The sequence below is a fragment of the Dendrobium catenatum genome, unplaced genomic scaffold, assembly GCF_001605985.2.
Source record: "Dendrobium catenatum unplaced genomic scaffold, ASM160598v2 fragScaff_scaffold_1483, whole genome shotgun sequence".
Lineage (NCBI taxonomy): Eukaryota > Viridiplantae > Streptophyta > Magnoliopsida > Asparagales > Orchidaceae > Dendrobium > Dendrobium catenatum.
Genome location: NW_021319945.1, coordinates 2,282,994 through 2,310,468, shown reverse-complemented (window position 1 = coordinate 2,310,468; position 27,475 = coordinate 2,282,994). Strand labels below are relative to the sequence as shown.

General features: G+C 36.8%; 1 protein-coding gene across 3 annotated transcripts; it reads right to left on the bottom strand.

Moving 5' to 3' along the window:
- LOC110115439 (HBS1-like protein) lies at window positions 1–27,475 on the bottom strand. Of its 3 annotated transcripts, XM_028700342.1 has the most exons (14): window positions 27,244–27,475; window positions 27,092–27,161; window positions 22,618–22,709; window positions 22,313–22,431; window positions 11,272–11,427; window positions 5,744–5,821; window positions 5,391–5,647; window positions 5,169–5,279; window positions 4,297–4,787; window positions 1,938–2,106; window positions 1,457–1,558; window positions 1,132–1,371; window positions 925–1,059; window positions 1–402 (listed from the first exon to the last, which is right to left on the bottom strand). In XM_028700342.1, exons 4-14 carry the CDS (start codon window positions 22,425–22,427, stop codon window positions 271–273), a joined length of 1,986 nt encoding a protein of 661 aa, XP_028556175.1. In that variant the 5' UTR covers window positions 22,428–22,431; window positions 22,618–22,709; window positions 27,092–27,161; window positions 27,244–27,475; the 3' UTR covers window positions 1–270. The 3 variants fall into 3 exon arrangements, with proteins under 3 accessions (XP_028556175.1, XP_020704320.1, XP_020704321.1); XM_020848661.2 differs by lacking the exon at window positions 27,092–27,161; XM_020848662.2 differs by lacking the exons at window positions 1,457–1,558; window positions 27,092–27,161 and having other exon boundaries at window positions 27,244–27,468.

Sequence of the window (27,475 nt, the reverse complement as noted above, 5' to 3'; positions counted from 1 at the left end):
GAAATGAATTTAAAGGAGGATTAATTTTCTTAAAAAATTTCCACATCTTAAGCACTTGAATTTAAAATGCTTAAGAAAATAGTGATAATAATAATATAACAATTTATGAAAGCAAGCAAAACTGATGACCGCCTCAACTTCTCAGCATTCTCTTCTCTTTTTTTTTTTTAGCATTCTCTTCTCATACTATACAGCATAGTCCGCCATTCTCATTCGGTATAAAAAATAGAACCCTGTAAGCTCAACAGGCTTCTAATCATGCCTAAAAATCTATGCATTCTGCTCAAATATCCGAGTAATGATGCCCACAGCTATTGTGTTTCCTGAAGACCTTAAGAATGCCCGTCCAAGAGCTTTGCACTTAGTGAATTCTTCAACGCAAACAGCGCCATCCAATTCCACCTGAAATTACGAAACACAAACGACAGAATTTAGTTGATGAATGTGACAACAAAATCTAAAGGAAAATTATTACGTGCGGCGTCCGGATTCGTTTGGAGGCGAATCCAGACGCGTCACTTCACCCGGGGCCCGGTGCATCCGAATGACATGGCGCGTCCCAGACACCGCACGTAATAATCTCTCAAATCTAAATGAAAAAAAGTCTGGGATTCACATTCTAGCTCTCCATATAAGTTTTCACCTTCTTTGTTCTTCATGTAGTTTAAGCCATTTTAAAGCTTTATGAAACTTAAAAAGAGGAGATAAACTTCACTTCAAAAAGCATTTTAAGGCGCGATAATGGCAATGTTATTGCATTACTTTAGTTTATCAATTACGAATATATCTGAATCTGGATGCGATCTGGGCGTGGGCGTAAAAAAATAGCTATTTCAATCAAATTATTTTCAGATGAAGTGTTTGTTGAAATATAGAATTGCAGTCTAACCAGTTGCAATGTGGGCGAGGGCTTATTAATGTTACCTCAACTATGGCATTTTGCTTAGACTTGAGAACTCTTGGAGCACCTTTAGAAACCTTTCCAGTTTTCTGATCCACAACGGATACTATTTTTACAACTCTGGCAGCTTCCTTTACGTGGTGTATGTGGAACTCAACCTGCATTTACACCGGTCATCAGGTCTGAGTAGACTATCAAGAAACAGAAGCGAATAAATATCTGATCATTACTGGAGATCCAATTATGATTGGCATTTTGATGTCCAAAACAAGGATCTTGAGCTCTAGCCTTGCTGCCACGGCCACAGGGAAGTCTGGGTGACAGAGCACACCACCAGGTATTAGGTGGATAGGATCTATGCCATGCAAATTGACAGCCACATTGTCACCCGCTCTTGCAGTGCTGCAAGCAGAAGAATCCCGCTCAATGGATCGAACACTAGCAAATTCCCCTGAAGGCATAACTAAGACCTACAAATATTTGGATAGGAATAATTACTCACAATTGTAATTACATTGGTCTTCAATAGAAAAAAAAAATGGTTTGTATCATAACCTCAAAACCATATAGCACGATGAGAAGCATTTTGTGTCTTGTTTGGGAACAACTCTGATCTTCTACCAATTGGAAAATCAAAAGGAAATCCCTAAACGGTCCCTATATTCAAATTTCCCTCTCAAATCCCTAAAAAATCCTTCCTAAAATGCTTTGTTAGCTCCTGCGGTGCGTGCGGCTAAAACAGGAGGCGGATAATGTCCGCCTCATTCGTGCGTAAGCCAGTCACGCCTAGACCGGCTGGACCGGTCTAACAGGATGATGTAAGTTTCTTTAATAAATAAAAAATGAATAATGTGCAGAACAAAATGGAAATATGCAATTTTAGATGAATTTATCATTCTTTCACTGCTTAGTGTTAGGATTAGGATCTTGCAGGAACAAGTAGGGGCTTGCTTGCAGTAATTGAATAAGATATACAAGCATTGGCTACCAAAAACAAATGATAAAGTTGGAATTCGACTCAAGAGATGCAAGATACCTTCGAACCAATTTGAACAGCTCCAGCCTCCAGTTTTCCAGAAACCGCCACCATTCCAAGTGTGTGCAACTTAGTGACATCACATATAGGAAGACGTAGAGGCTTTGAAACATCACGTAGTGGAGGTTGTAACGAGTCTATCACATCTAAAAGACACAATCCCCGGTACCTGACAAACGAATTATCTCACTAAAAGCTAAAGAAAGAAATAATTAATTAACATAACAAAAAGATGCTTAAATTTGTCATAGTTAAGATAAAAAGAACACATCTATCTTCCACCTCAAAAACTATATCAATCAAGTGCAATGAGATATAAGATGTTTAATTAATAACACATCCATAAAGAAGCAAAGACAAAAAGTTAATTAACTTTACTTCCGGGATGATTGTTTAGAAGGCAAACTAGCCAAAATGCTGGTGCAAACTGAATGTTGGGAGGAGAATAAACAAAATAAGTGGCATAAAGTAGTGCGAGGTGAGACAGAAAATTTGGAATTTTGATTGTACAAGAAGGAAAACTATTGTATGGTTCTGAGAATCTCAAAATTTACAATCATCAAAAACACAATATTTATGTTTAGGACAATCAATCTAAACGTTAAAGTTTTCTTTGAATGTTATTTTTTTATTGTTTTTTCAATTTTAGTATAAGATGGTAGGTATAAGCCTAGGAGATGCCCAATCATAAAAGTTCATTTGTATCTGAATCCCTAAATGAATTCTCATCCTATTTTTGCCAAGAAGATTCCTTGCAATCCTCTTGTAACCTTCTTGAATCTATAATTTGATTCTTCTATTTGGCTACCAATTCTCCTCATAAGGCTTATCAATTGATCACGCTTCCTTAAAAAGGTGCGACAAATTTCTTCCGTGATTGCGTCGTATGCCTTCTATTTCAGCACCTTTCTTCCTCAAGTGTCATAGAACCCTCATCTACATTAAAATTTCCTACGACTTCTAAGTCCTTTCTTCCAGTAACTTTTCTTTATTATCATTTCTTGCGGCATATAGAGTACGAATCCACTATTTCTTCCAAGAAAACAAAAGCTTTTATGTATCCTTTGTTACGTTATATATGATTGATTAATGAGAACTTTCTATGTTTATCAAAAACTCAATTAGTGATTGAATATCATTTCTATTTGGATGTCTAATTCCTACCGTTGGAATTCAGTTACTTAATCAAGTGAGAGACTCAAAAAATTATGGGAGATTCATTATACAACTGTGACACTTGTTTGCTGGTGAATTATGTACTTTCTTCTTTCGTCAAGGTTTTGTTGTTAATTTAAAAGAATGGTTGTTTTAGTCTAATTTCATACAATCTAATTCCCATCAAGTGCATGAATTTCAAAACATTTATGAGGCTTTCTTGATACTAAATTTCTAATCATTAATTTATACTAGAAATCCATTGAATTTTTGTCTGAACAAATTTTCATGTTTTCGGTTTTCAGTCAAATGGCGAATAATAATTTTAAGATCATTAATTTTTCATGTAAATTTCGCTTGCTTGTTACATGATTTTATGCATCTCATTTTAGTTTTGCATTAGAATCCTAAACCCTATGACATCCTATATCACATAACAAGTTCATAATGTTGATGATCCAAAATGCATAAATACTGTGCAGGCAAGTTGACAAAAGAAGGAAAGATGATAGTTTTAGTATAGTGCACACATGTTTTCAAAGCTAATCTTCAGCTTTTTCAGACCATCTTTGCGTCCTACAATAAATTAGAAGAGAACTATTTTTCTTGAAGTCGGTGGCCTCGTAGCCATTAAGACCTCAATACTGCTTTCTTAAAGAAAATGATTGCTCGTGAGCAAAGGACACAATTGTATACTTGCAAAATCTCTAATGAGCTCTGAATTTTCTGTGAGCCTAAAATATGATGACGACTACCTAGAAAATTGTTAATAAATCACTGTATCCATTGATGTTGTTCAAGTTTTTCAAGATAATTAGATCATGGCCTAATTAAATTTCATGGATCAATCAAACAAAGTTTTAGTAAACTATAAAATGAGCTGCATATATGACTGCAATAGCATAGTTAATTTCATTACATTATTGTGCTAGATAACATTTTTAAAACTATTTTATTAACTGCATTGATCATATGAGCATATCTTCTCGTAGTCATTTTATATAGAAGATTTATATAGAATACAAGTTACTTTCATAAATACTATAGTAGATAACAAGTAGCACAGTTCTAAGCGAGAAATTGCATTTGAAACAGGGCCATGGCACTTTGCTGATTTAATGAAAAAAAAAGAGGTTAATTCCAGAGCTTATTCCCATTAGCCTGCCATACAAAATGGAAGTAGATTATGGAATTGAAAGCTTACCAAGAAGATAAACGAGCATCTGACGAAGCTGTAACCAAATTCTGATTTGCCATGGCACTAAGAGGAATCCAAGTTACGTTTGATTCCTTGAAACCACATGAGCGTAAGAAAGATCCAAGCTGCGTCTTTATGAAATCAAATCTTTCCTTCTTATAAGCTACCAGATCCATCTTATTAATAGCTACTATTAGTTGTTCAACACCAAAACTCCGCATAAGTTGAGCATGCTCTCTCGTCTGCCCAAAACCACTGCCTTCCATACCAGCTTCGAAAGAACCCACAGAGGCATCAATAACAAGGACAGCAGCATCAGCTTGTGCTGCACCAGATATCATATTTGGAACAAAATCTTTGTGGCCAGGGGAGTCTAGCAAAACCACACGATACTTCTTTGAATTAAAATATGCAACAGCCACTGTCATTGTTACACCTCTTTCCCGCTCCTCAGTGCTCTCGTCCATGGCCCAAGCATAAGTAAAAGATCCCTTGCCCTGTATATACAGTAGCAATAAATAAAGTAGTATTCATTGTACCACGGAAATGCAACAAAGTCAGATAACCCGCATTAAACCATCTCCGGTAGGTTAAAATGAAAGATTCGGTTTATCAAGACAGTTATAGTGTGTGTTTGCTGCACTGAAAGAAAACCAATGCTTGAAGAACATTACATGACCACAATAATGGCATCCCCAAATGGAAAAATTATTGAACTCATCTCCAACTTTACGCTAAGCAAAAAGTGGTCAGGATGGGACAAATCCAAAGACTTTGAGAACCATCCTAACAAAAATTTTCAGAAGGATATCCTGGCTCAAATTTTTTTCCCGTTCAAATGTTGAGAATTGAGCAATATTATAAAACAGCCACCATACCTTTTCTTTAGCTTCCTTTTCGTATTTGTGCATTTCTTTGTTGGATATTCTTCCCAAAAGATGCAATAATCTTCCAGATAATGTTGATTTTCCAGAATCAACATGACCAACCTAGGATGATTGTTAAAATATAAGTTTAATACTCAAGAACTACAATTATGAGGCCGTTGGAGAGGGGGTAGGTGTAATAGATTAGCCAGCTGAATTAAGTAGTTCCCTTACAATTGCAAGATTCAGCTGAACCTGCTTTCCTTGCTCTTGGTCATGTAATAGCTCTGTTCCAGGTTTAGAATCATCCAGTGAATCCTCTTTTTTTCTTATGACATTTGTTTCTATCTTCAAACAGTCTACATCATTGGTTAGACTTGGTAGTGTGTTTTTATTGAACTTGGAATTCTTTCCCTTGGTTTGATTGAGTTGCACTGCTTGAGCAAACGAGGCTGAAGAATGATCCATTTGTCTCTCATCGGATAATGCAGCTAGATAATCATTTAATTGACTTGGGTTATATCAAGTGGCAGATGAATCACTAGGAGATGATTCAATTGCTTTAGATAATGAAGCCGGTGGTTTACCTGAAATATTATCATTTATTTTCACTTTGGTTGTCCTATTTTTCTCATCAGTTGCACCAAAGACTGGTTTGGCAAGTGCTGTATCATGGAGAAAGTAGCGGAGAAATTAGGAATTGAATGCAAAAAATTAATAGTTGAATCGTAACAGCTAGTAAATGCAAAGCTTCACAACATAAAACAGGATCAGTCGTTTAATAGGTCCCACCATTTTGTGTGGTACAGTCAGGAACTAAAAGACATTAGCCTTAACAAAGAACAAATCAAGCATAAAAGAAAAAAAAATGCTTCCCAAAAAAAGACAATTAAATGCTATAAACTGGTAAAAAACTTGTACAGAAACCAGTGTCAGGCAAATAAAGCTAACATTAGCAACTTAAATTGTGAATTTCTCCTTATGATTCTATCTAGAAATTCAAAAAAAAAAAAAAAAACTGCAAACATTTTAAAAGGTAAAGGAATTTTTTCATATAATTATATAGCCAGAAAAGCTAGAACTCTTCCAATGATTAGGCATAGAACAAGTACATGTGTGCTGCTAAGAAAATGAGTAGACGTACCCATCACAGCATTGCATGGTGCAATTTATGACAACTTCTACGTATTAATCAATAATTCATTATTAAAAAAATAATATAGAATATCCACTTTCTGCAGATTACTTGCAAAAGTGAAAGTACTACATACGCCCATTCTGGGAGAAAAGCCCATATTCATTTGGTAGCACTAAAAGGTCAAATCAGGGAAGCATAGGAAGTCAAAAAGTTACAAATCTAAAAGCTACTAAAACTATCTACAAATATTGCAGAAGTTCAGGACAAGAAAATGTGGGCTCCGAAAATTCGGCCCCGGCCGCCGCCCACTTGTTACTTTTTTTTTTCTTCGGGTCGGAGTTTTAATAGAATTAAGTTCCGGGGTAAATTTTGGAAGCCAGATGGGTTTGTAGATAAGACACTACCCAGAGATTTCGCCCTCATTTTGTGAGGACTTTATGATCTGAGTTCTTATTTCTTATAGGCGCAAGCCCCTATATTTAATTACCTCTCCCGATAATAGGAGATAACTTTCGATTAAGGCTAGTCGTCAATCAAATACGTAAAGATACTTATATGAATGTATTAAGATAAATATACCGGTCACCACAACCGTCTATTTGTTTGATGGTTCGAACCCTGTCGACTCCTATTGATCCGCATAGAAGGATTGGGTTCAAACTTAAATTCACTTATTAACCCGCGCAGCATCCCTAGACGTCACGTGTGTTTCTACAACACGCTCGCCGGGGCCCATGCAGGTGTTTGGGGGCATTTTATAGTTGTTTGTTGAACCTTGTCGACTCCTATATACCTGCTTAGGATGATTAGGTTCAAATTTAACGACCCGCGCAGCATCCCTAGACGTCACATGTATTCCTATAACATGTTCGTCGGGGCCCATGTGGGTGTATGATTACACTTACCCCTTTGTGTACCTATGTGTATATAAATTACGGTGCATGTGCAGGGGCATTTTTTTGTAATATTTATAAACGTCTTATGTCCGCTTGTATGAATGTTGCGGATCCGGTGGCATGTTGTAGCAACTTGTGGATTGAGTTGTTTGATGCATTATACAGGTAGACTCTCGTGCACTACTTATCTGATTTATGCAGGTAGATTGTAGTGCACTAATTAATTTTTTGCTTTTGGATACAAGTGAATCGTAGCATTATCACCTGATTGCAACAAGATATTTCATTGTTCTGATGTAAACTCCCTTTTCTCATTCACGGGGAGGTTCTTCTGGACTTTGAAATCAATGACCGCTGCTTTGAAAAGAACTCATTTTAAGATCTTCAGTGTAGTAGACTTGTTATTTCCAATGTTTGTAGATACCAAAACTGTTTTCTTCCTAGGTATAGGACCAAGAAGAAATTTTGGAACACCATGAAGTTTAGTTTGAATTTGTTCAAACACCTCTTCCATTCCACCAGAAGGTATCCTTCTTCGTATATTGAGTTGTCTTCAAACCCGACGTACATGTGAATCTCAATCACCACTGTTATAGGCGATATCTACACTTGTGTCCATAGTGGTTTGTTGTGCTTACGATATACCCACTATTGCTATCCATAAGTGGCTCGTGTGTATTTACGGGGGCCCGCTGTATTCACTACGACTTCCTGGAGGTGTTCGTAGAGAAGCCATTGTTCCTGCATCATATTCACCTTTCACCAATCTCAGGTGGTATGATGATTGTACTTGTTTGTAGGGGCGAGTTTTCCACTATCAAGTGCTAGTATTGCCATCTCAATCTACATGCATTGTTGCTTGTGTTGGAGATCTCAACAGCGCATATAGGACACATGCATTCTGTAATCATTTGTTGTTCTTGCAGGTACGATGCACCTGATCTCGTAGAGACTGTTGTAAGAGTCCACTACATTCTTTATTTATGTGCAATGAGGTTTTGCAGTGTGGCTGCTTGTACCTCGATGTTGGTTATGAGGATGTTGCAATATCCTTCCTACAAGAGCTCACGGTCATTTGTATTTGTCACATCTTAGTCACATTCATTTGCAAGGATTAATGCATTTCATCCGACATTGAGTCACTATTGACTGTACAAATGTTCTTGTAATTTGAGTTCCCTCGTAAATGATTCAAGCTTTGTTCTTTGTATATGTTTGATTCCAAGTTCAGTTTCATTTAAGCTTGAGTTCATCGAGTTTACAAGTCCCACTTAATGTTGTATAGTCCGAGTTCAAGTGTGAATTCAAGTGCTTGTTCAAAATCTTCTGAAGTCCTTGCAAGTTCAGGTGCATGTTCAAATTAATTTGAATTTAGCTCTAGTTTGATCTTATTTTATTTGGGTTTGACCTTTTATTCGTCATTTAGATTTTGTTCAAGTTCAGGTCCTCAAGTCCACTATTCATTTGAGTCCAAGTTCTTGTTCTCTTAAGTTCAAACCATGTCCAAATGCAGTCTTACTTTTAACCGAAATTTCGGCAGCCTCCCGACGTCTCTCCTGTTTAGGGAAAAACTACGGGAAACTGGGCATTCCCACCACGCTAAGAAAAGTGTGTATGGTAGTTATCCTCGGACGAGGACACCACTGTCGTATTTTCTTCATCCCCCACCACACTACGAAAAGCGTGTATGGGTCTTCTACAGGTACCTGTTGCAAGAGAAAAATAGTTGTTTCCCCGCAGGTACAAAGCCGCATATGGATACTTAAGATTATCCTAGCCACGTTAATAAAAGCGTGCATTAGGCTTACCTGCCTCGGCATATGTGTTGCACCGGATTTCCTCCTACCACGCTAAGAAAAGCGTGTATAGGTGGTTAACCGGCTCGTCACACACATCGAGGACAATATTTTGGGCTCAAGGGCTGCTCACCTACCCCGTCGTAGGTGTCGCACCAGGTTCCTTCCTACTACGCTAAGAAAAGCGTGTATATGTGGTTTACAGGCTCGACACACACATCGAGGTAAGAGAGGGATTAAGTTTTAGAAATTATACCTTGGCGACTAATGAACCGGCGGTGGAGGCTCATGGATCGAGGCGGGAGGAGCACATTTATTATTATTATTATTTATAATAATTAATTAATTATAATCTATAATTAATAATTAATTATAAAAAGTAAATTAATTATAATTATAATTAATTAATGAATAATTATAATTAACCAAAATAATTATAATTAATAATTAATCACTAATTATTAATTAATTATAGTTAATTAATTAATTATAATTATAATTAAATATAATTGATAATTATTATAATTAATTAAAATCTAAATTTACTGGATTTGGTCGAAGAGACGCTCGGAAGGGAGAAATCACCTTCATAGTGGCGAGATCCCGTCGTTGCTTTGAATCAAAATGTCGTAACTTCTGTCCCTACAGGAAGGAACGTCGTCGAACAAGCGAAGTCGAACGGCTACACAGAAGCCGAAGAAGTGCTCGGCTAGGGAGAAAGTTACCCTCACGATCGACGAGCTCCCTTGTCGCTTCCGCCAAAATATCGTAAGGGAGAGTCGTGGAAGCAGCAAACTCCATTTGTTTCGTCCGATCAAAATGTTGCAACTTCCGATCCGGCGGGAAAGTCGTCGAAGCTACAAAGTCGAACAACAATGAAGGCTGTAGGAGCGTCCGATAGAGAGAAAGTTTCCTCCACAGCAAGTGAGCTCCAATGTTGCTTCTGACCAAAGTGTCGTAACGTCCGATCCGCAGGAAGGGAAAGTCGCTGGAGGAGCGGAAACTGTGCGACAACGAAGGGCCGAAGTAGCATGCGAGAGGAAGAGGGAGAAGAACAGTCGGGGCCTTCGCTTCCTTCGCTATTTAACGATGCGAGTAGGTCGTAGTGGTATGGCGAGAAGCGACTTCGATCGTGGGAGGAATGGCGACGACGTGCGAGGTTCGGCACAGGACAGGTATGCACGATCTCTCTTTTTTTTTTATTCGACAGGTCAACAGGAAAAAAAAAAAGGATGGGAAGGACCAAAGATTTCTCGAGTAAACTACAATGGAAATACAGTCCCTGGAAACATGTATAAGTATCTATATAAATGTTCTAGATTGCAACTTTGTTTGGTAGGCACCCAAGATGGGTTCAATTTGATTTGACAAATGCAACTTAGCCGCACGAACAACACTTCAAAATCCTACTTATCATGACTGATATCTTTTATATGGCATGCTTATATTTTATCACAAGAACATGATCCTAAAAATTTGTGTCATAAAAACAGATTCTCCAAGAAATTGTTATTTTCCCTTTTGTGTTCATGTTTTGAGAAAGTTTTTTTTATGTACATATCAGAAAACAATCATTGCATGCAAGTCTCCTAAGATAAGAATTTCTTAAAGGGAAGCAGCGAGATTATTTCTTTCTACTGTTAGGTCCTTTTGAGATTTCCCTGCGAGAATATAATAAATCTGGCTTAAACTTTAAAGCCATACTAACTGGCATCCACAAACCACCAACACCGCCCTCCCTGCATATCTTTGATCTTGGAAAGAACCAAATTTCCTCCATAAAATTAACTTTCTTGTAAAGAAAAATTCCATCAAATGTATGTTACAGAAGCAAGGCGAACCAAAGCACAACATGATGGCTAAGCCTTGTGTCATGTCACATTTCATAATTATTGTATGTTTCATTTTTATTCCATGTTATGTCACTTAAATATTATCCATAGGTATGTAAGCTATGGCGTAGTAACCCTTATCTTTGTAATATTGATGATAATGTTGTTGAATATGAAGAGCATGATTGCCCTCTCCTCCCTCCCTCCCTCTTACTTTCAGAAGGCTCACAGATAAGAAAATTAAAAAGCTCTGATTTTGGTTGTGATCATCTCCATCAGCACACGGTCATTACAAGCACCTATTTGTCCAAACAATCTACTGCAGGAAACGACATTTTAAGAGCAACAAAAATAATATACATTTAAGTACACAGACAGGGCATGCTCACCAACAAGATATAGCTATTAAAGACAGTACACTATGATGAAAAATAAAAGCTAAAAAAAAAGTACCTTTTGCATCACTTGCCTTGCCAGAGGCAACAGAGGGGTCACGAAGAACTCCACAAATTTCACAAGACAGAAAACTTTGTTCATTATCATATGTGCAAATGTAGCAGGACCAAATCACAGGTTTATTCAATGCCTTGTCTTGCTGAGAAGTCTTTCCTGAAGTAGAAACAACAAAATGAGCATTAGCTTGTTTCTCAAGCAGCTCCATTTATTTTCTTGTCTATATATATATATATATATATATACATATTTATTTATTTATTTGTTCTTTTTGTCCATTCACAGGCATTATTCATGTATTTCCTTCCTTCAGATGGTATTGACATTTTTTTAGCGCATCAAATGATCTTATAAAGTGACCTTATAGATATTCTTTCATAGTGTACATGCTACAATAACAATCCAAACAATATGGAGCCTAAGTTTAGGGACTACAAACAATACTAAAATAGTGGTGTAATGATGCTTCAGCAAAATAAAAGGGGCATACTTGCTCAGTCGGCCTACCACCATCAATATCACTGAACATCCCTCCAAGCATGGCAAACCCTCAATAAAGTCTATGGTCACTTCCTCCCAAACCTTTTCAGGCAAAGCTAAGGGTTGTAGCAACCCCCCTGGTGCCATAGTCAGGTACTTATGCCTCTGGCACACATCACACCTTGCTACCATATATTCCACATCCCAGTGTATTCCCGCCCAAAATAACTTAGCAGATAGTTGGTTGTATGTCTTTTGAACTCCGTGTCCCCCTGTTGCACTTCTATGACACTCTTGCAAAAGCTTGGGCATGTAACTTGAGTGCCATGGGAGTACATATCTCCCCTGGTAGAGTAGTTGTCCCCCCTCAGAACATATCTGGGGTGACTGTCTGAGTCTTCTAACAACTCTTCCATGATCTTCCTCAACCCTTCATCCTGCTCACTCTCTGTCCTCAATGCTTCCCAGCCTAAAATCATTAGTACTGATAAGGCTGCCAATTATAGCTCCTCGACCCTTCAGGACAAGGCATCTACTATTTTGTTTTCTAAAGCTCGGTCGGTACTGGATCTTAAAATCATATCCCAGCAATTTGGATAGCCATCTTTAGTGCTCCTCAGCGACCATCCCCTGCTCCAGCAGATACGTCACTCCTCTAATCTGTCCTGACTATAAAATATCTCCTAAAAAATAGGACCACCACTTCTGAATCGCCAAGACAATCACCATCAGCTCCCGCTCATACACTGATTTAAGCTTTGCCCTGGCTATATGCGCCTAACTGAAATATGCAATAGGTCTTTGGTTTTGCATGAGTGTTGCTTCTAACCAGCTAACTTGATGCATCTATCTCCACCACAAATGATCTCCCAAAATTTGGGAGCGTCAGTATTGGCATACCAATCATAGCTTTCTTCAGCTTCTGAAAAGCTCGTGTTGTTTCCTCCCCCCACTTGAAGTTGTCATTCTTCAATTGCTCTATCAAGGGTCCTACAATGGTGTCGTATCCCTTCACAAATTTTCGGTAGTAACCGATGAGACCTAAGAACTCCCATAACTCCTTCAAGTTCTAAGGAAGAGGCCAGTCCACCATGGCCTGAATCTTGGATTGGTCCGCTGACACCCCCTCTCTAGACACAACAAGTCCTAAATACTCCATCTATGATAGCCCAAAACATGCACTTTTTGCATTTGGAGAGCAATTGAAGCTGCCTCAAGGTCTCCAGTATTGTCTTCAAGTGTTCCCAGCATTATGTCTCTGTCCTGCTATATATCAAGATGTCATCAAAGAATACCAAGACAAACCTTCTAAGATGTGGTTGGAACACTCAGGGGCATTCCATGTAACTTTCAGCATGACTTTTGTGTGTTTAGATTTCTTGCAAAAGTTGCACCAAAGTGAGTTTTTGTCTTTAGATTTTGAAGAATCATTACATCTTTCCTTCCATGACGCCTCTTCGCCCATCACAATTGCTAAACCTTCAGCAACCATTGGTTCCATCATTACCCCTCGTTGGCTTTCGTTAGCACGAATGAAAGAAATGATCTCATTTAATGAGGGTGTCTCCTCTTTGCCAAGGATCAGAACTCTAACTTGGTCAAACTCCGTATTTAATCTTACAAGAAAGTCATACATTATATCTTTCTAAAAGAAGCTTTTAGGATAGCATCATATTTTGGACTCTTGGTCTCTGTGCATATGTAGTAATCAAGTTCTTGCCACAAGCTTTAAAGGAGTGGCATATTCAATCATGGTCATGCTTCCTTGTTTTGTGCTCCCTAACTTAACTTTAATTTTGAAGATTTGTGCAGCATCCCGAGCTTTTGAGAAGATTTATCTGACGGCATCCCATGTCTTTTGTAGTATATAGGAACATGAAAGTATTGCTAATTTTTAGAGTTATGAAATTCTACAACCATGACATGACCATGGATTCTGCTTCATCCCATGCCCAAAAATTAGGATCTTTTAGTCCTACCCCAAGAAGGTGATTCATTTTTCCTTTTCCTTTCAAGTAGGTCTTCACAAATTGAGACCACTTCAAATAATTCTTCTTATTTAAGCGATAGGAAAGTAGTATGTTTTGGAGATCTCCTCTTCCTTAGTGCACCATAGAGTCCTCCATTTGGACAAAAGCTTTGAGAGGAATTTGCTTCAGACATTGCGGCGGCAAAGGATAGCAATGAAGGCTATATCAAGCAAGGCAGCAATGAAGATTGTGTTGGTTATAGATAGGATAGCAACAACTAGGAAAGGTCGATAATGAAGGCACGACAGTAAAAAAACTCAAAATTCCGGCAGTGACAATGAAGGCACGACAGTAAAAAAAACTCAAAATTCCGACAACGACAATGAAGGCTCTTATACCATGTTAAATTCAGAGAATTGGAGAGGGAAAAGGCTTAATTTTATTGCACAAAATTATCCCTATTTATAGATCTATACAAGATATCTTAATAAATAATTACATAATCATGCATAATTGGCCTAATATAATCCTTCCTAAATCAACCACCCAAATATGGAAGGAAACTTGCGTGATTCAGTTGAGCCTCCCACGGATTCTTATCCTAGCCGTCGTGGGATCCAATGTTAAGGAACGGTTGGGATTTCACAAAGATAGGCACGATCCAGGTGAGCCTCCCACTGATTCCCATCCTTAGTACTTAAACTAGTAGGCCTTATCTAAAACAACAAGACAATTTTAAGACAAACAACAATAAAAAATTTTTTTCCTAAACGACAAATAAAATAGCAAACCATGATATTTGACAAAGACAAGAATGCACAAACATGGACGTGACACGACACAAAGACGATATATGTCAATTATTGAAATATAAGATATGTATATAGGTTGGACACGACATTACAATTTTTGTATCTTAAAAATAGTGCATAGTAATTAAATAAGCAAAATATTAAAAATAATAACGTAATAATAAATCGTTAAACTCTAGTATTAACTTTGTAAAGTTGAATTGTCTATAAATAATTGTCAAGCCTATGATATCAAAAAATAAGCATAAATTATTTAGTACAACATCAAGATTTAAGATACAATAGTTAACTATTCATTAAAGAAATTAATAAATTAGTTTCTTCATCATATATTTATCTTTAGCCTTCAATATCATCATCATTAAATATCATTGCTTCTAATTCTTGCTCATAAAGAAAAAACTTTGCAATCTCCTAAATTAAAAATAAATTTTTAATAAAACATTTAGGACATGCACATCTTTTTTTAAATAATATTTTAATTGGACACATCTTTGCCATGTATAACACATATCAGAGGTGTGTCGAACATGTGTCCACATCTGACAAACTTGGGCCATTGCATGTCTCCTTAGGGAGGAGTGTCAAGTGTCAACACATCATACGACAAAAATAAACAACTTCAAATTACACAGAAAAGGGATGCATAACCCAAGAAAAAGATGGATAAAGACAAAATGACCAAGGCACAACTAAACTCAAAAGTAGGGTAAAATGACATCATCAATTCTCCTAGGGTACAAAGAAATCTAATTTGTAGAGTTTTCTTTTAGAAAATTTTGGGGCAGAGCCCATCTCAATAATAAAAAATAGTTACATGTGAGGTAGCAACTACAACTTGTTTAAAAGAAAAACTACAAGAAGCTGCAACCCAAACAACAGGAAACAAAAACAACTACTGGTTAATACAAGAAAAACAAGAGAACCCAAAAAATGGACTCAGAATGGGCTAAAGAACATTAGCATGAAAAAAACTTCCATAGGAAAGAATAGACCCTTGGTTGCCAGGGATTGCCCTTCCAAGTAATGAAAGCTAGTTGCCAAGACAACCTCCCAAAGGGCGAAATCAATGATACACCATTCATCATCGTCCATAAAGAGCCCATTAAATAGAGAAGCATCATAGCTGAAAGCTAGATCAGCTCAAAATAGTAGCCACAAAAATCAAAACAGGACATCAACCTCAACTAGTCGAAGAACATTAAGTTAAAGAGACAGCAAAAATCATAAGCAAGAGTAATTGCAAAATCATCCACAGCCCACCCAAAAAGATACCAAACATCATAATCAAGACAAAAAAGTGAATCGACGAGCCAACAGAGAACCAACACTAGCCAACACCCTCCAATAAAATCAACCTCACTTAATAACAATGCTTAATGTCATGAGAGGAACTCCACTTAGCAATTTTAGCCATAACAGCATTTTTAATAAGACAGGCAAACAGTCGAGGAGCAACTAATGTTGCCAGAAAATTTCCTATTGTTCATTTCCCTCCATAAGTAATATAAAGAGCAATAAATAGCAAGGAAAAAAAGGTTTTTATAATGACTACCAATATTTAAAGTTGAGATAAAATTCAAAACTTGATGTAAGTTAGGCCTAAATAAGAAACTATTTAAATCAGGCAACAAAGAGGAAATGATATAGAAGAAGTCACACTCAAAAAGAGGTAATTATGGCTCTCCTCAGCTTGAAAGCAAAGAATACAGGTCATAGGTACTTGCATATTGCGCTCAGAGAGCATGTCAATAGTTTTTAGACCCTTTATCATAACCATCTAGGCATAACCACTCCAGTCTACATGTGACAAGTCAGCTAAACATTAAACATAAAAAGTCATAAAGGGAGGGTAAAGAACCCCACCCCAAGAAAGGCAGAAATCCGACTGAGAAGAAATGTTGAGATTAGGTACCACATAAGTTACAGAGGAAGGAAAACATTCAGGTAAATTCCAGCGGCCAGAGAGAATCAAGTCTCCCACAGTGTATGATTGGAAATTTGACCAAGTAGTATATCAAGCAACTCAGATAATGCCTTGCCACCACACCAGGGATCCCAAATGAGGGAGACAGGGATATTGGGATATATGATGAAAGAAATCTTACTCTTAATATTCCCAGTAATAGTGCAAATGTACTTTCAAAACTTGAAAGCTTTATAAGGTGGGGTTTTCCAAAGAGAGCAGTATTTATGCCTAACCAGTGAGACAGCAGGCAATGCTCATTGAGAATGTGCCAAATAACAGAACACCAGAATCCATAATATAAGGATTTTATGTCAGGAATCCCCAAACCCCCATATAACTTTTGGCCGACACACAAATTTCTAAGAAATAGTATTAATTTTTCTCAAATTTGCATCATTATGAAACAAAAACTTAGAGAAGACTTTACTAATGAATTTGCAACAACATTTGGGAAGATAAAGTACTCTAATCTAGTAAAAAATAGTGTTGCAAATAGTATTTGTAATCTACCTATAAAAGAGAGCATCTTTGCTTTTCAACCAACAAAAAGATCAGAAAATTTATTTAAGAGAGGCTAGAAATCAGAGTTGGTAAGTCTTTAGGATAAATAGGCAGGCCAAGATATTTCAAAGCATTATGAGCAAATGAGATATTCAAAATCTTGCATATATCAACAGCAGACGTGGACCCATTGGAAAATATAGCCAAGCTTTCGATAAAATTAATAAAGAGGCCAGAACAAAGGACAAAATGTTCCCAAATATCCTTTAATCTCTCAGCATTTTGAAGATAAGCTTTCCTAAAGACAGGCGCATCATCAGTCTAAAGAAGGTGGGATATATTATTCCCTCCAGCAGGGCTTCAAAAGGAGCAACTGAAGATTCATCATCTAATAGGTTAGACAGCGCAACCCTGACGGAGACCAGAAATAGAGCTAAGAAATCCTTCCAACACACCATTGAGGCTGACAGAGAAAAACACATCCTCAATACAACCTTTAATCTAGGATATGAAAAGATTAGGAAAGCCTTTTTGAGCTAGCTTGAATAAGAGAAAATCTCGAGTGCAGCGTCAAACACCTAATGAATATCAAGCTTAGCACAGTAAAACTTTCCTTTGGCAGTGCAATTGAATTCACTCAAGAGTTAAGAGGCAAGCAAAATGTTATTTAAGGAGATTCTTTTATGAATAAATCTAGACTGGTTAGGACGAATGATAAGTGGCATGATGTGATGCATTCTATTAGCAAGAATTTTGGCCATTGTTTTTTAATAAACATAACATAAAGAGATGATGGTATGGGCCTATAATCAAAAATATGAGAAGCATGATTGCTTCTAGGGATAAGAATAAATGTTGAAGCTTTAGCACACCTTGGCATAAAACCAAAAATAAAGTAATGCTTAGCTACCTAGCAAAAAAAAGGACCCATAACATCCCAAGTGTGTTTGAAGAACTCAAAGTAAAACCGTCTGGACTAGGAGTAGAGGAGACCGGAGTAGAGAATACACAGTTCTTAATTTCCTCATAAGATATAGGAACAACCAATGTAGAATGAAGGTGTGAAGAAATGGTGCTACCCATAGGAATAATAAGTGAATTAGCTAAAGGCGGCTTAGAGGAGTTAAAAAGCAATTTAAAGTGACTAACAATAGCATCAGAAATATCTTTAGGATCATAAAATACCCCTGAAGAACAAGAAATAACATTGATAATTTTGCTATTCTACCTGGATCTGATTCTAGAATAGAGAAAACCTAGGTCATCTTCACCAGTGGATAAACATCTTGCTTAGGTCGCTGAGAGATCCAGAAAGTTCATAAAAAAGGCTATGATTAAGTTGAATGTTCACCTCCTTCAAAGTGTCATTAAGGTGTTGATCAAGATGATTAATTTGAATTTGTTGCAAGAGCATAAGTTGAATGTTCACCATCTTCAAAGTGTCATTAAGGTGTTGATCTAGAGGATTAATTTGAATTTATCGCAAGAGCATATCTTGTTTGTATTGGAGGTCAGCAATGGAAGAGGAGACTGAATTAGACAAGGCCCAAGGTTCAGACTTTATGCTGCATTTAAGCCTATGCAATTTTGAATACAGATCAGCAATCGGACTACCAAAAAAAAAAGCAACAACAATAGAAATAAACATATTTGAAAACTTAGGCTTTTTGCACCATAAAGTTTTAAACATGAATCTATGCTTGTTGTTGGCCTTATGATTGCAACAGAAGACAAGAGGAGAATGATCATAACAGCTCGGTTTTTCAACACAGTAGAAAAAAAGAAGAAAAAAGCTCCAACAAATGACAGTTCACCAAAACCCTGTCTAGGTTTATATGAATAGGAGAATTGTTTCTTTGGTTAAACCAAATGTAGAAGTAACTAACAGAAGAAAAATCATGAACTCCAATGCTATAAATTAAATTGTTAAAATCCAACAATTTGCTATGAGACCACATTGCCCCATATTTTTCATCAGAAAATCTGCAACAATTAAAGTCACCTAGCAACAAAGGTGAAGCAATGTCAGCCACCAAAGAGAGGATATCATTCCATGAAACCATTTTTTTAACTTAGGAATTAGAAGCCTAAACCACAATGATGACGAAAGAGGTGGAAGTGCCTACCAGAACAGAGTTATGAATCATTTGGCTAGACGAGAAAATTGGAGTGAAAGAAACACAAGAAGCATTCTATTTTAAGCAAATCCTCCTTGGGCCAGAGATATCAAAGTTATTACAGCTTGTTTCATTCATAAAGATCCTATGATTAGCATAGAACTACGGGTCATTCACCATTGGAGAATTAACCTTAGCTTCAAGAATACAGAGCATATCCATGTTCAAATTATGAACAAGATCCTTGCAACTAATAACCTTTTCTAGGCTATTGAAACATCTAACATTCCATGAGGCAATATTAGGTAAGATCATTAAAACTTGGGAGGGGGTTGGGTGCCTTCTTGGCAATTTTGGCTCGTGTAGATTTACCTGATTGATTAGAGAACTTAGGAAGGAGCGGCTGGAGGTTAGAGTTATCCAACTGCTCGACAAAGTTCAAAGTCTCAAACTGCAAAGCTTAAAACTTATTTGGGTGTTGATCGAGTTTGATTTGTGCTGCGTGGGCATAATAGATGTTTCAGGAGGTGAAGAACTCTTAGAGGGAGAGTTCATGTTGTGAAGGTTTAACCTTAACCACAGAGGAGAAGGCTTTCATTTACTGGGCAATAGCTGAGACAAAAGGGACCTCGGTACCATTAGATGTATTAGGGTTATACGAGGAGGTGGAAGCTACCGGTTGGGAGGGTTTGGGGACAACAAGTCAAGGTAGAACCACCTTAGGCTTTCTACTCCTGCTCCTTTCTCTTGGCAGTTAATGGGCATAGGCTAGGGGGTTGAACAATCGAACCACGACAGAACATGGAATGGGCTTCCAATCATAAACAACCTTCATATTAAAAATATTTCCCACTACATAAACTTAGATGAAGTGCGGAAGATTTATCAATATGAACACAAACATGAACAAATGTTAATCTAAATTTTTTCGCTATTAAAGCAACAATTGTAATGGGGGTATCTACAAGACTCATTTTAGGAATACCCTCTGGGTTCCAACAGACAACATGAAGATCCAAGATCTTAATCCAGAAGGGGGTGGTGGAAAATTCCTCACGCTTGGGATGAAACAAAGAAGACCATTTTTAGAGGATAAAAGGTTTCCCCAAGCCCCCCGTCCATGCTAAATCAAAGTCTTCGGGACAGGAGAACCTAAGAAAGAAGAAATCCTCACTCAAGGAGAGAAGAGTTAGCATACATTTGAGCTTCCTAGTTTTGAAAATAGCCGAACGTAACGCTTCATAATATAGCCTCCGACCTATGGAGTAGCCAACAAGAGTCAAACCCAAGTCTTTGGAGGCAAAAGATACCTCCTCATCAAAGAAGAACAGAGTGTTATCCTTAGGTGGCACAAAAGAGAGGGAATTCTTTAGGAATGGAGTTGCGGCAGTCAAAAGCCCTTTCTAGTTAAGGGTTTTGGGATCGAAAGAAGTCATAGAAGATGGGTTTCCAAGGGGTTTCTTGGAAGAAAGTGGGGGGAAATCTCCCCAGTGGATGCAGCCATATTTTGAAGAAAAAGGGAGGGGAGTAGACAGAAGGAGCGAGCCTCCGGATGGGAAGAAGGAGGCCCCAAGGCGGCTAGGGTTTGCAAGAAACCCTAGCAGAGCACACCCTCGCAAAGAAAATTAACACCCCTAATTTGTAGAGTAGAAATGCCTTCGAAAGAAAAAAAAAATTATATTAGGCTTCATTTGGTTCAGCTTTTCCTGTTTTATAATAGTAAAAGCTGACAGAAAGCAAGAGAGTGTTGTTCGGATAAGAAAAGTAAGGCAGCCTTTTCCAAGGTTTTTCTACTATGGACCATAAAAGATTTGTTTTTTTGACATTAAAAAAAAAACTGTGACAAATAAAGCAGCTTTTACCAAATTTTGAATGAAAAGCAGAAAATGCTAAATTTGAATCATTGACCATCTTCAAGTAAAAAGAAGTGGCTAATACATTGGCGAATAAAAACTATAATTTGTATACTCTTTAAGCTTGGCTAATTTTGATCCAAACAAATTACGTCAGTAAGAACAGATGGAAGTTGTATTAAACACGGTTCATCTATCCTGAAGAAAATACAATAAATGTTAAAATTGTTTTCACAAAAAGGAAACATTAGATTGTTCAAAAGCAAAGAAATTAAGTAAAAAAGAACTATAAAAGATAAGTCTCGGCTTGCCATACATCATGACAATAATTGCTGTAGCTAGTTCATCGAGCAATTTCAAGATCATTTGAAATCACATCATTTTACCATAAGTCCATAACCAACATAATCTAATAAACCACAAACAGAAAACACAGCACCAAGGGCAATTAATTTAGGGGCCTCTTGTCCTCACTTTCTATTATTGTATCTTGTTTTTGTTTTTTTATTTTATTTTGTTTATGTTTTGATATGAAATAAAAACATGTTGGTTGCTTAATTATAGGTTCTTTTAATTTTTATTCAATAGCACATAAGTCGGTTATGTGAAAACTATGACAGTTGGCCAACAGTGGCTATGGTGGGGGTGGTAGAGGTGCCGGCTAGCCAGGCAGCCAGCAGTGGTAGTAGCAGTGAAAAGTGGCAATAGTCATGGTACATGCCAAACAGCACACCTGGAAGGCGGAAATAATTGACAATGGTTGCCACCAACAAGACGACAAGTGGCAGTGTTGGCGGAAATCGGCAATAGTGGCAGCATCCAAGTAGTGGAGGCAGAAGATGGAGATGGTGGCAGCAATAAGAAGGTGGCCAATGGTGGCATCAGCAACAAGGTAGCGATAACCAACAGTGGTGCGGCCACTAGCAGCAGCAATGTCGGCTAACACAATGTGGTTGAGAGTTCATGAACAATATTATGAAAACTCCTAAAAGTTGTCTTGAATTTTTTTTTTTTTTAAACTTGATTTGATTTCAAAAACAGAAAAAAACTACAAAATATTAGCCAAACACCTATTCAAAAAACATAAAAATTAAAAACGATGTCAAACAAGCCCTTAGAAAATAGATAGACTGGTTTAATGTGTCTTAAACCTTAGAGTAGAATTAACAATATGTCAACAACCGACTTCTATATGTTGAATTGGCTACAAAGAAACCCAGAAATCATAGATATGTAAATGGCAGATATAATAAAAAGGCTAGAAGAATAACAAACTTTTAATATTTTAATAACGTAAGCAAATCAAAACATGGAATGGCATTAAGAAGCTAACCATCACCTTTTGTAGAAAGTCCATGCTCTTTGTCATCATAACCAACATAGTCATCATAGTCGCCATAGTCATCATTGTAGTCTTCATCATAGTCAGGCCTGAAATTTGTCTTGCGAGGCATATTGCTGAAATATAATCATATGAAAGAAAAGACATTGCTAGCTAATAACCTGTGAGTTATAAAGCCAAACTTTCTAGGAGAAAAATTACCGACCAAATTGGATGAATGACAAGAAATTCATAGCATGCTTTTTGGGAAAAAAACATATAACATGGTTGAACCAAAAAGACCTTCAAAGGGTCAAATATACCTATGAGGAAACAAACTCTTTTTGGAAAATTTACAGCATCCTGCCTTCGCAAAGCTACTCCAAGTTCAGCTTTATAACAGAAAAACATGCACCTGTGCCAAAAACCAAATATAAGGAAGAATTCATAAATTTCCATGCTATGATATGCCAACGGTACAATCCACGGCAATGAAGACTTGGAGAAAAAGTGGAGGTATAACTGGTACCTCAAGTCATTGGCTCTATGGATAAATTAAAATAGCAATAAGCTTGCAAGCAGTTGCATAGCTTAAGCGTTTCTAAAGTAGTAAGGTTTCTCCACAATAAAGAGCCTTTGAAACTAGGCGCTTCACCTTTGGATGACGTTCTCCTTATCCATAGCCAGCGGTCAAAACATCTCTTACATAAAGCTCTTTGAGATCAGTGGTGTAATATGATCAAGCAAGACATGTGATACAATCTATTGTCCACCGTCTAATTGTTGATGATTTAAAAATACATGGAATTTTTCTTTAGGTATTTATATTTTAGGTTCATTATAAATTAGCAACTTTTTATCACATTTCTTAGATTCATGAGGATTACAGGAAATAAGCCTTAGAGGCAGATTAAATTTCAAATTGTCAGGTTATTTTTACAAATAGCATCTTATTCTTTGCCAAAAAACACTACTTATGATGAGTTAAACAGAACTTCCTGCAGCCAGCATTTTGCCTTCCTAATTGTCTGCCTTGAGTATTCAATAGTTCTGATATTTTGAGAAATCAACATCAACAAGTTGAGGATTCAATGTCCAGTATTTTTTTCAATCAACTTCTTATTGAATATACAATATCTAACAGTAACCTTGTCAATTTTATTTTCCCACTTTTAGTCAGTTCCTGCAGTTTTGAACCTTCTCTATCAAATCCCTGAAATTTCTTTCCCTCCCACACCCTACTATCTCCTACTCTGGCAAGCCTTTCTCTCAAAAAATAATATTTTTCATCTTCCGATGACCCAGTTAGGAAAGTTGAGGTATTAGATTTGGCTTATGTTAAGAAAGGTAGAGGTAGACCTAAAAAGACTTGGTTAGAAAATATTAGAAATGATCTTTCTTTATTAGATTTAAATGAGAATTTGACTTTTAACCGGACACAATGGCGAAAAAGGATTCATGTAGCCGACCCCACGTAGTGGGACAAAGGCTTGTTGTTGTTGTCTATTTTTGATCACCCCATACTATCTCTCTCTCTCTTCATTTCCTAAACTTTCTAAACCGCCGCTCAAATTTCTCAAAATATTATTATAATTAATGAGATACTCTTCTCTTTTCTTAAATAAGATATTAAAAATTATAAAATAATAAGCTAGAGCATAATCTAATATGATTCTAATACCTTCATTAATCGCTCCAAAATCATAGTCACCATGAATGCTTTTAAAATCCTTTACAACACTACCAACATATCCATTTAAACTCCCCCAATACAAACACTCTCTTCAAAAGGTTTCGTTTGTATTACTTCTTCTAAATAATTCCAAAATTTTAATAATAAACACTAATAAAATTAATAATCTTAACATCAATAATGATTTTTAAAACTTAATTTTATCTATAATTCTATTAATTTTTATAATATTATCCCACAAACTCTTATCTGCAATTATATCTACATCATTTCTAATACAACTCCTATTAGAATACCATAGTTTAAATCCTAAATTATCATTATATGTAGCCTTCTCTACAATCTATTTAGGTGCGTTTGAGACGGCGTCACTGCTACTTTGCTTTATAAAAAGCTATTAAATCGTCGCTAGGGGCATTGCGGCAGAACTGCGTCGAAAAAAATTCACGGCATATAGCTGCTTCCCGCGACCTTTCACGATCTCTCGCAGTAGGCTGCTTTCCGCGGAAAAATTACCTAAATCCCCCACATGCAAATATTGGTGACCTTCATCCCTTCGGCACCTTCAGCGACCCCAACTTTCCAGATGGCTTGCGCCAATCTGTCTCACCTTTCTGCCTCGATCCGCTAATTACCTACTCCCACATCTCTCCCTTCAACCAATTTCGATGGCCACATCAAATCGGAATGAAGTCACTATAGTCAGCTTCGGAGAGATGCTCATCTATTTTGTCCAACAGTTGTCGGTGTTTCCCTGGTGGAGGCGCCAGCTTTCATCAAAGCTCCGGTGGTGCTCCGACAAATGTTTCCATCGCCGTGCCACGGCTTGGAAGTCGATCCGCCTTCATCGGAAAGCTTGGCGATGACGATTTCAGTCGGATGCTCGCCGTAGTTCTGCGGGATAACGTAGAAAAAAGCAGTCAATTCCCTAGCTTTTTTTTCCTATCACGATTGAAAATTTTCTTTCTTATTCGTTGAATATAGTTTTGGATATTAGATTTGATGTCGACCTTTTTGGCGTTATGATTTTTGTCCTTAATATTTTTTTTCAATGCTTGCATCACCTTAGGGCACAATTCAACCATAAATCTTTATGCATGTACCCTTCTCCTATTCGAAAGCTTCAAAATTTTCGTTTCTCCTTTTGACAAATGGTTTTCATCTGCTAAAACATTATAAAAAAAAAGATTATATTATGATATTTAATATTTATAAAATATTTCATGAAAGTTGATACAATTTTTAATTTAAAATTGTTGGTTTATTAACATATAATCTTTTTGAAAATTTTGATATTTACGTAATTTATTTTCATCTAAATATAAGGGTATAAAGGTAATTTATTTCAATATAGTTACAGCACAGCAACTTGACAGTTATACTCCTCAAACAAAATATACTGATTTCTATGCAGTAATTTCAGAAAACAACTTTTTTGTACAACAATTTTACAACTTACTTTACCGACTGCTGCAACCGTCCCAAACGCATCCTTAGTTTTCTGAATGAATAGAATATTTATCTTCATATGAATCATATTATCTATTAATTTATTAATTTGCTTGTAAGAAAACATATATTTCAAGTTCTTATCATAATTCTAGTTTCATGGACAAGCTTCTTTGCCCACATTTATCCACGATGTGGGAACTCTTGCTTATTTAACACTAACCTGGGTGTCGATGCAACATTCCTTGCACATTTCTCACTATATTCAGCCTAAATAATGCGTCGCTTCCAAGAAAAACCCTAACATTAACATAATGTATTAAATGATTTAAGTCATGAATGTTCGACAAGTTTTACATCGACTATCAACTACCTAACGCAATCCTTCATTTTTCTCATACAAAGCTTAGGACTTGTAAATAGCAGTGTTAGGTAGCAAAGCTCTTAACACTATTAGATTTGTGAATCATGAACTTGATTGCTTCCCTAAGTGTTTTGATGGCCTTGGGGCGCAATATCTTTTCGATGGTGGATGGCTCTTTTGGTATGCTACTGGGAAGACTTTTATTTCATTTGCGTTGCTTGTGGAGCAATTAGATGCATTTTGGTCAATAGATGCACACAACATGCTCAATGAATACTAGATGCTTTAAAAATCAAACAAACAATATAGCAGTTTTGAATAAAACATAAAAAAGCAAATAACTAACAAGGCCTCACTACAAATATTGCCAGCCAAATCTATAGAAAATGTGTACAAGAGATTATACACGAGAAATGAAACTCATAATATTAAATTCGACAAGCCTTAAGTGGATGAAGGATTGTATGCAGATCACCCTCAGCTCCAATTATCGTGGTATTCGCAAATCTTAAATCAAACAGTCTATGTCAAAAACAATCTCAAATAAAACGTGTACAAATATGGGCTTAAGTCCTAATTGGCATGATAATATACACCACTACACAGTTCTCAATAACATACTAATTGCTCAAAAAAGCAAAGGTTTCCATGATGTTCCAAAACTTAAGTGCTAAACTATACACACATAAACTCGTTGATGTTATTAACTTGCAGAAAGGCTTATGGCAACCTCTTAGTCGGATAAGTTTAGGAGTTATCTCCCCTAAACTCACTCTAAACAACCATTTTCCTCAAATTAGGACGTAATACTACAAAAATATTCATTTATTAAAAGCATGACTAAATTAAAATAATTAGTTAGAAAACATTAGAACTGCATCAGTAAATTGGATATTCTCTATAACATGCCAATCACATACTGATTGATAAATTTCCTCAGTATAACGTGACTGAAAATTAACTGTAATAATTTAAACTTTCTTTCTTAAACTAATCTGAGAAATTATTTTCCCTTACAGAGATGAAATGTTAGTTAAGATTTAATCATGTACCACTGAAACCTTCATTATTTATAGAACAAGCATCTCAGAATTTAAAATTTAATATCAATGTATTTGCATGCGACAACAAAATTATTAGGACTTTCAAAAAATTTTAAGAATAAGAGTTGATAGTTTTGCTAGTGATATTATTGTAAATCGAGAAGTAATTATTCAAGATTTGTCTGTTGCGCACTAAATTTCCCGAAATAATGAATTGTTCAATAATTTGGCAAGGCTTCCGAACGCACAAGCCCGTGAAGGAAAGGAAGATGCTAGATGAAGGTAAAAGCTCGACGACGACCCGTGGCCGGAGGCCTCCTGGTATGGAAAGAGACAGGAGTAGGAGGGAAGGATGAAAGGAAAGTGAAAGCAAAAATAATAGAAGCTAGGGCATCAATACCTATCTCAATCAGCGGCTCTGGTACGCTAGATATCACCAGAATCCGTCTACTTCTACTCCTCGCACTGCACCGCCTATACTCTGCTCACCTATCAGTATTTCCCGCTCGCTCTCGCTCTCGCTCTCGCTCTCTGACCGCCTCAAGCCAGAGGTCGATCTCGCTTGCCTACTCCAGAAAAAAGCGAGGAGCAAACGGGCCAGTGTTCCCAGCCCACAGCCTATTTTGAGGGAG

Coding starts and splice junctions, on each gene's coding strand:
- LOC110115439 (XM_028700342.1), bottom strand. CDS start 22,427: ATGCCTCGCAAGACAAATTTCAGGCCTGACTATGATGAAGACTACAAT. Junction 5,280..5,390: donor TTCAGCTGAATCTTGCAATT/GTAAGGGAACTA, acceptor CAATCATCCTAG/GTTGGTCATGTTGATTCTGG. Junction 403..924: donor AGCAAAATGCCATAGTTGAG/GTAACATTAATA, acceptor TCGTAATTTCAG/GTGGAATTGGATGGCGCTGT.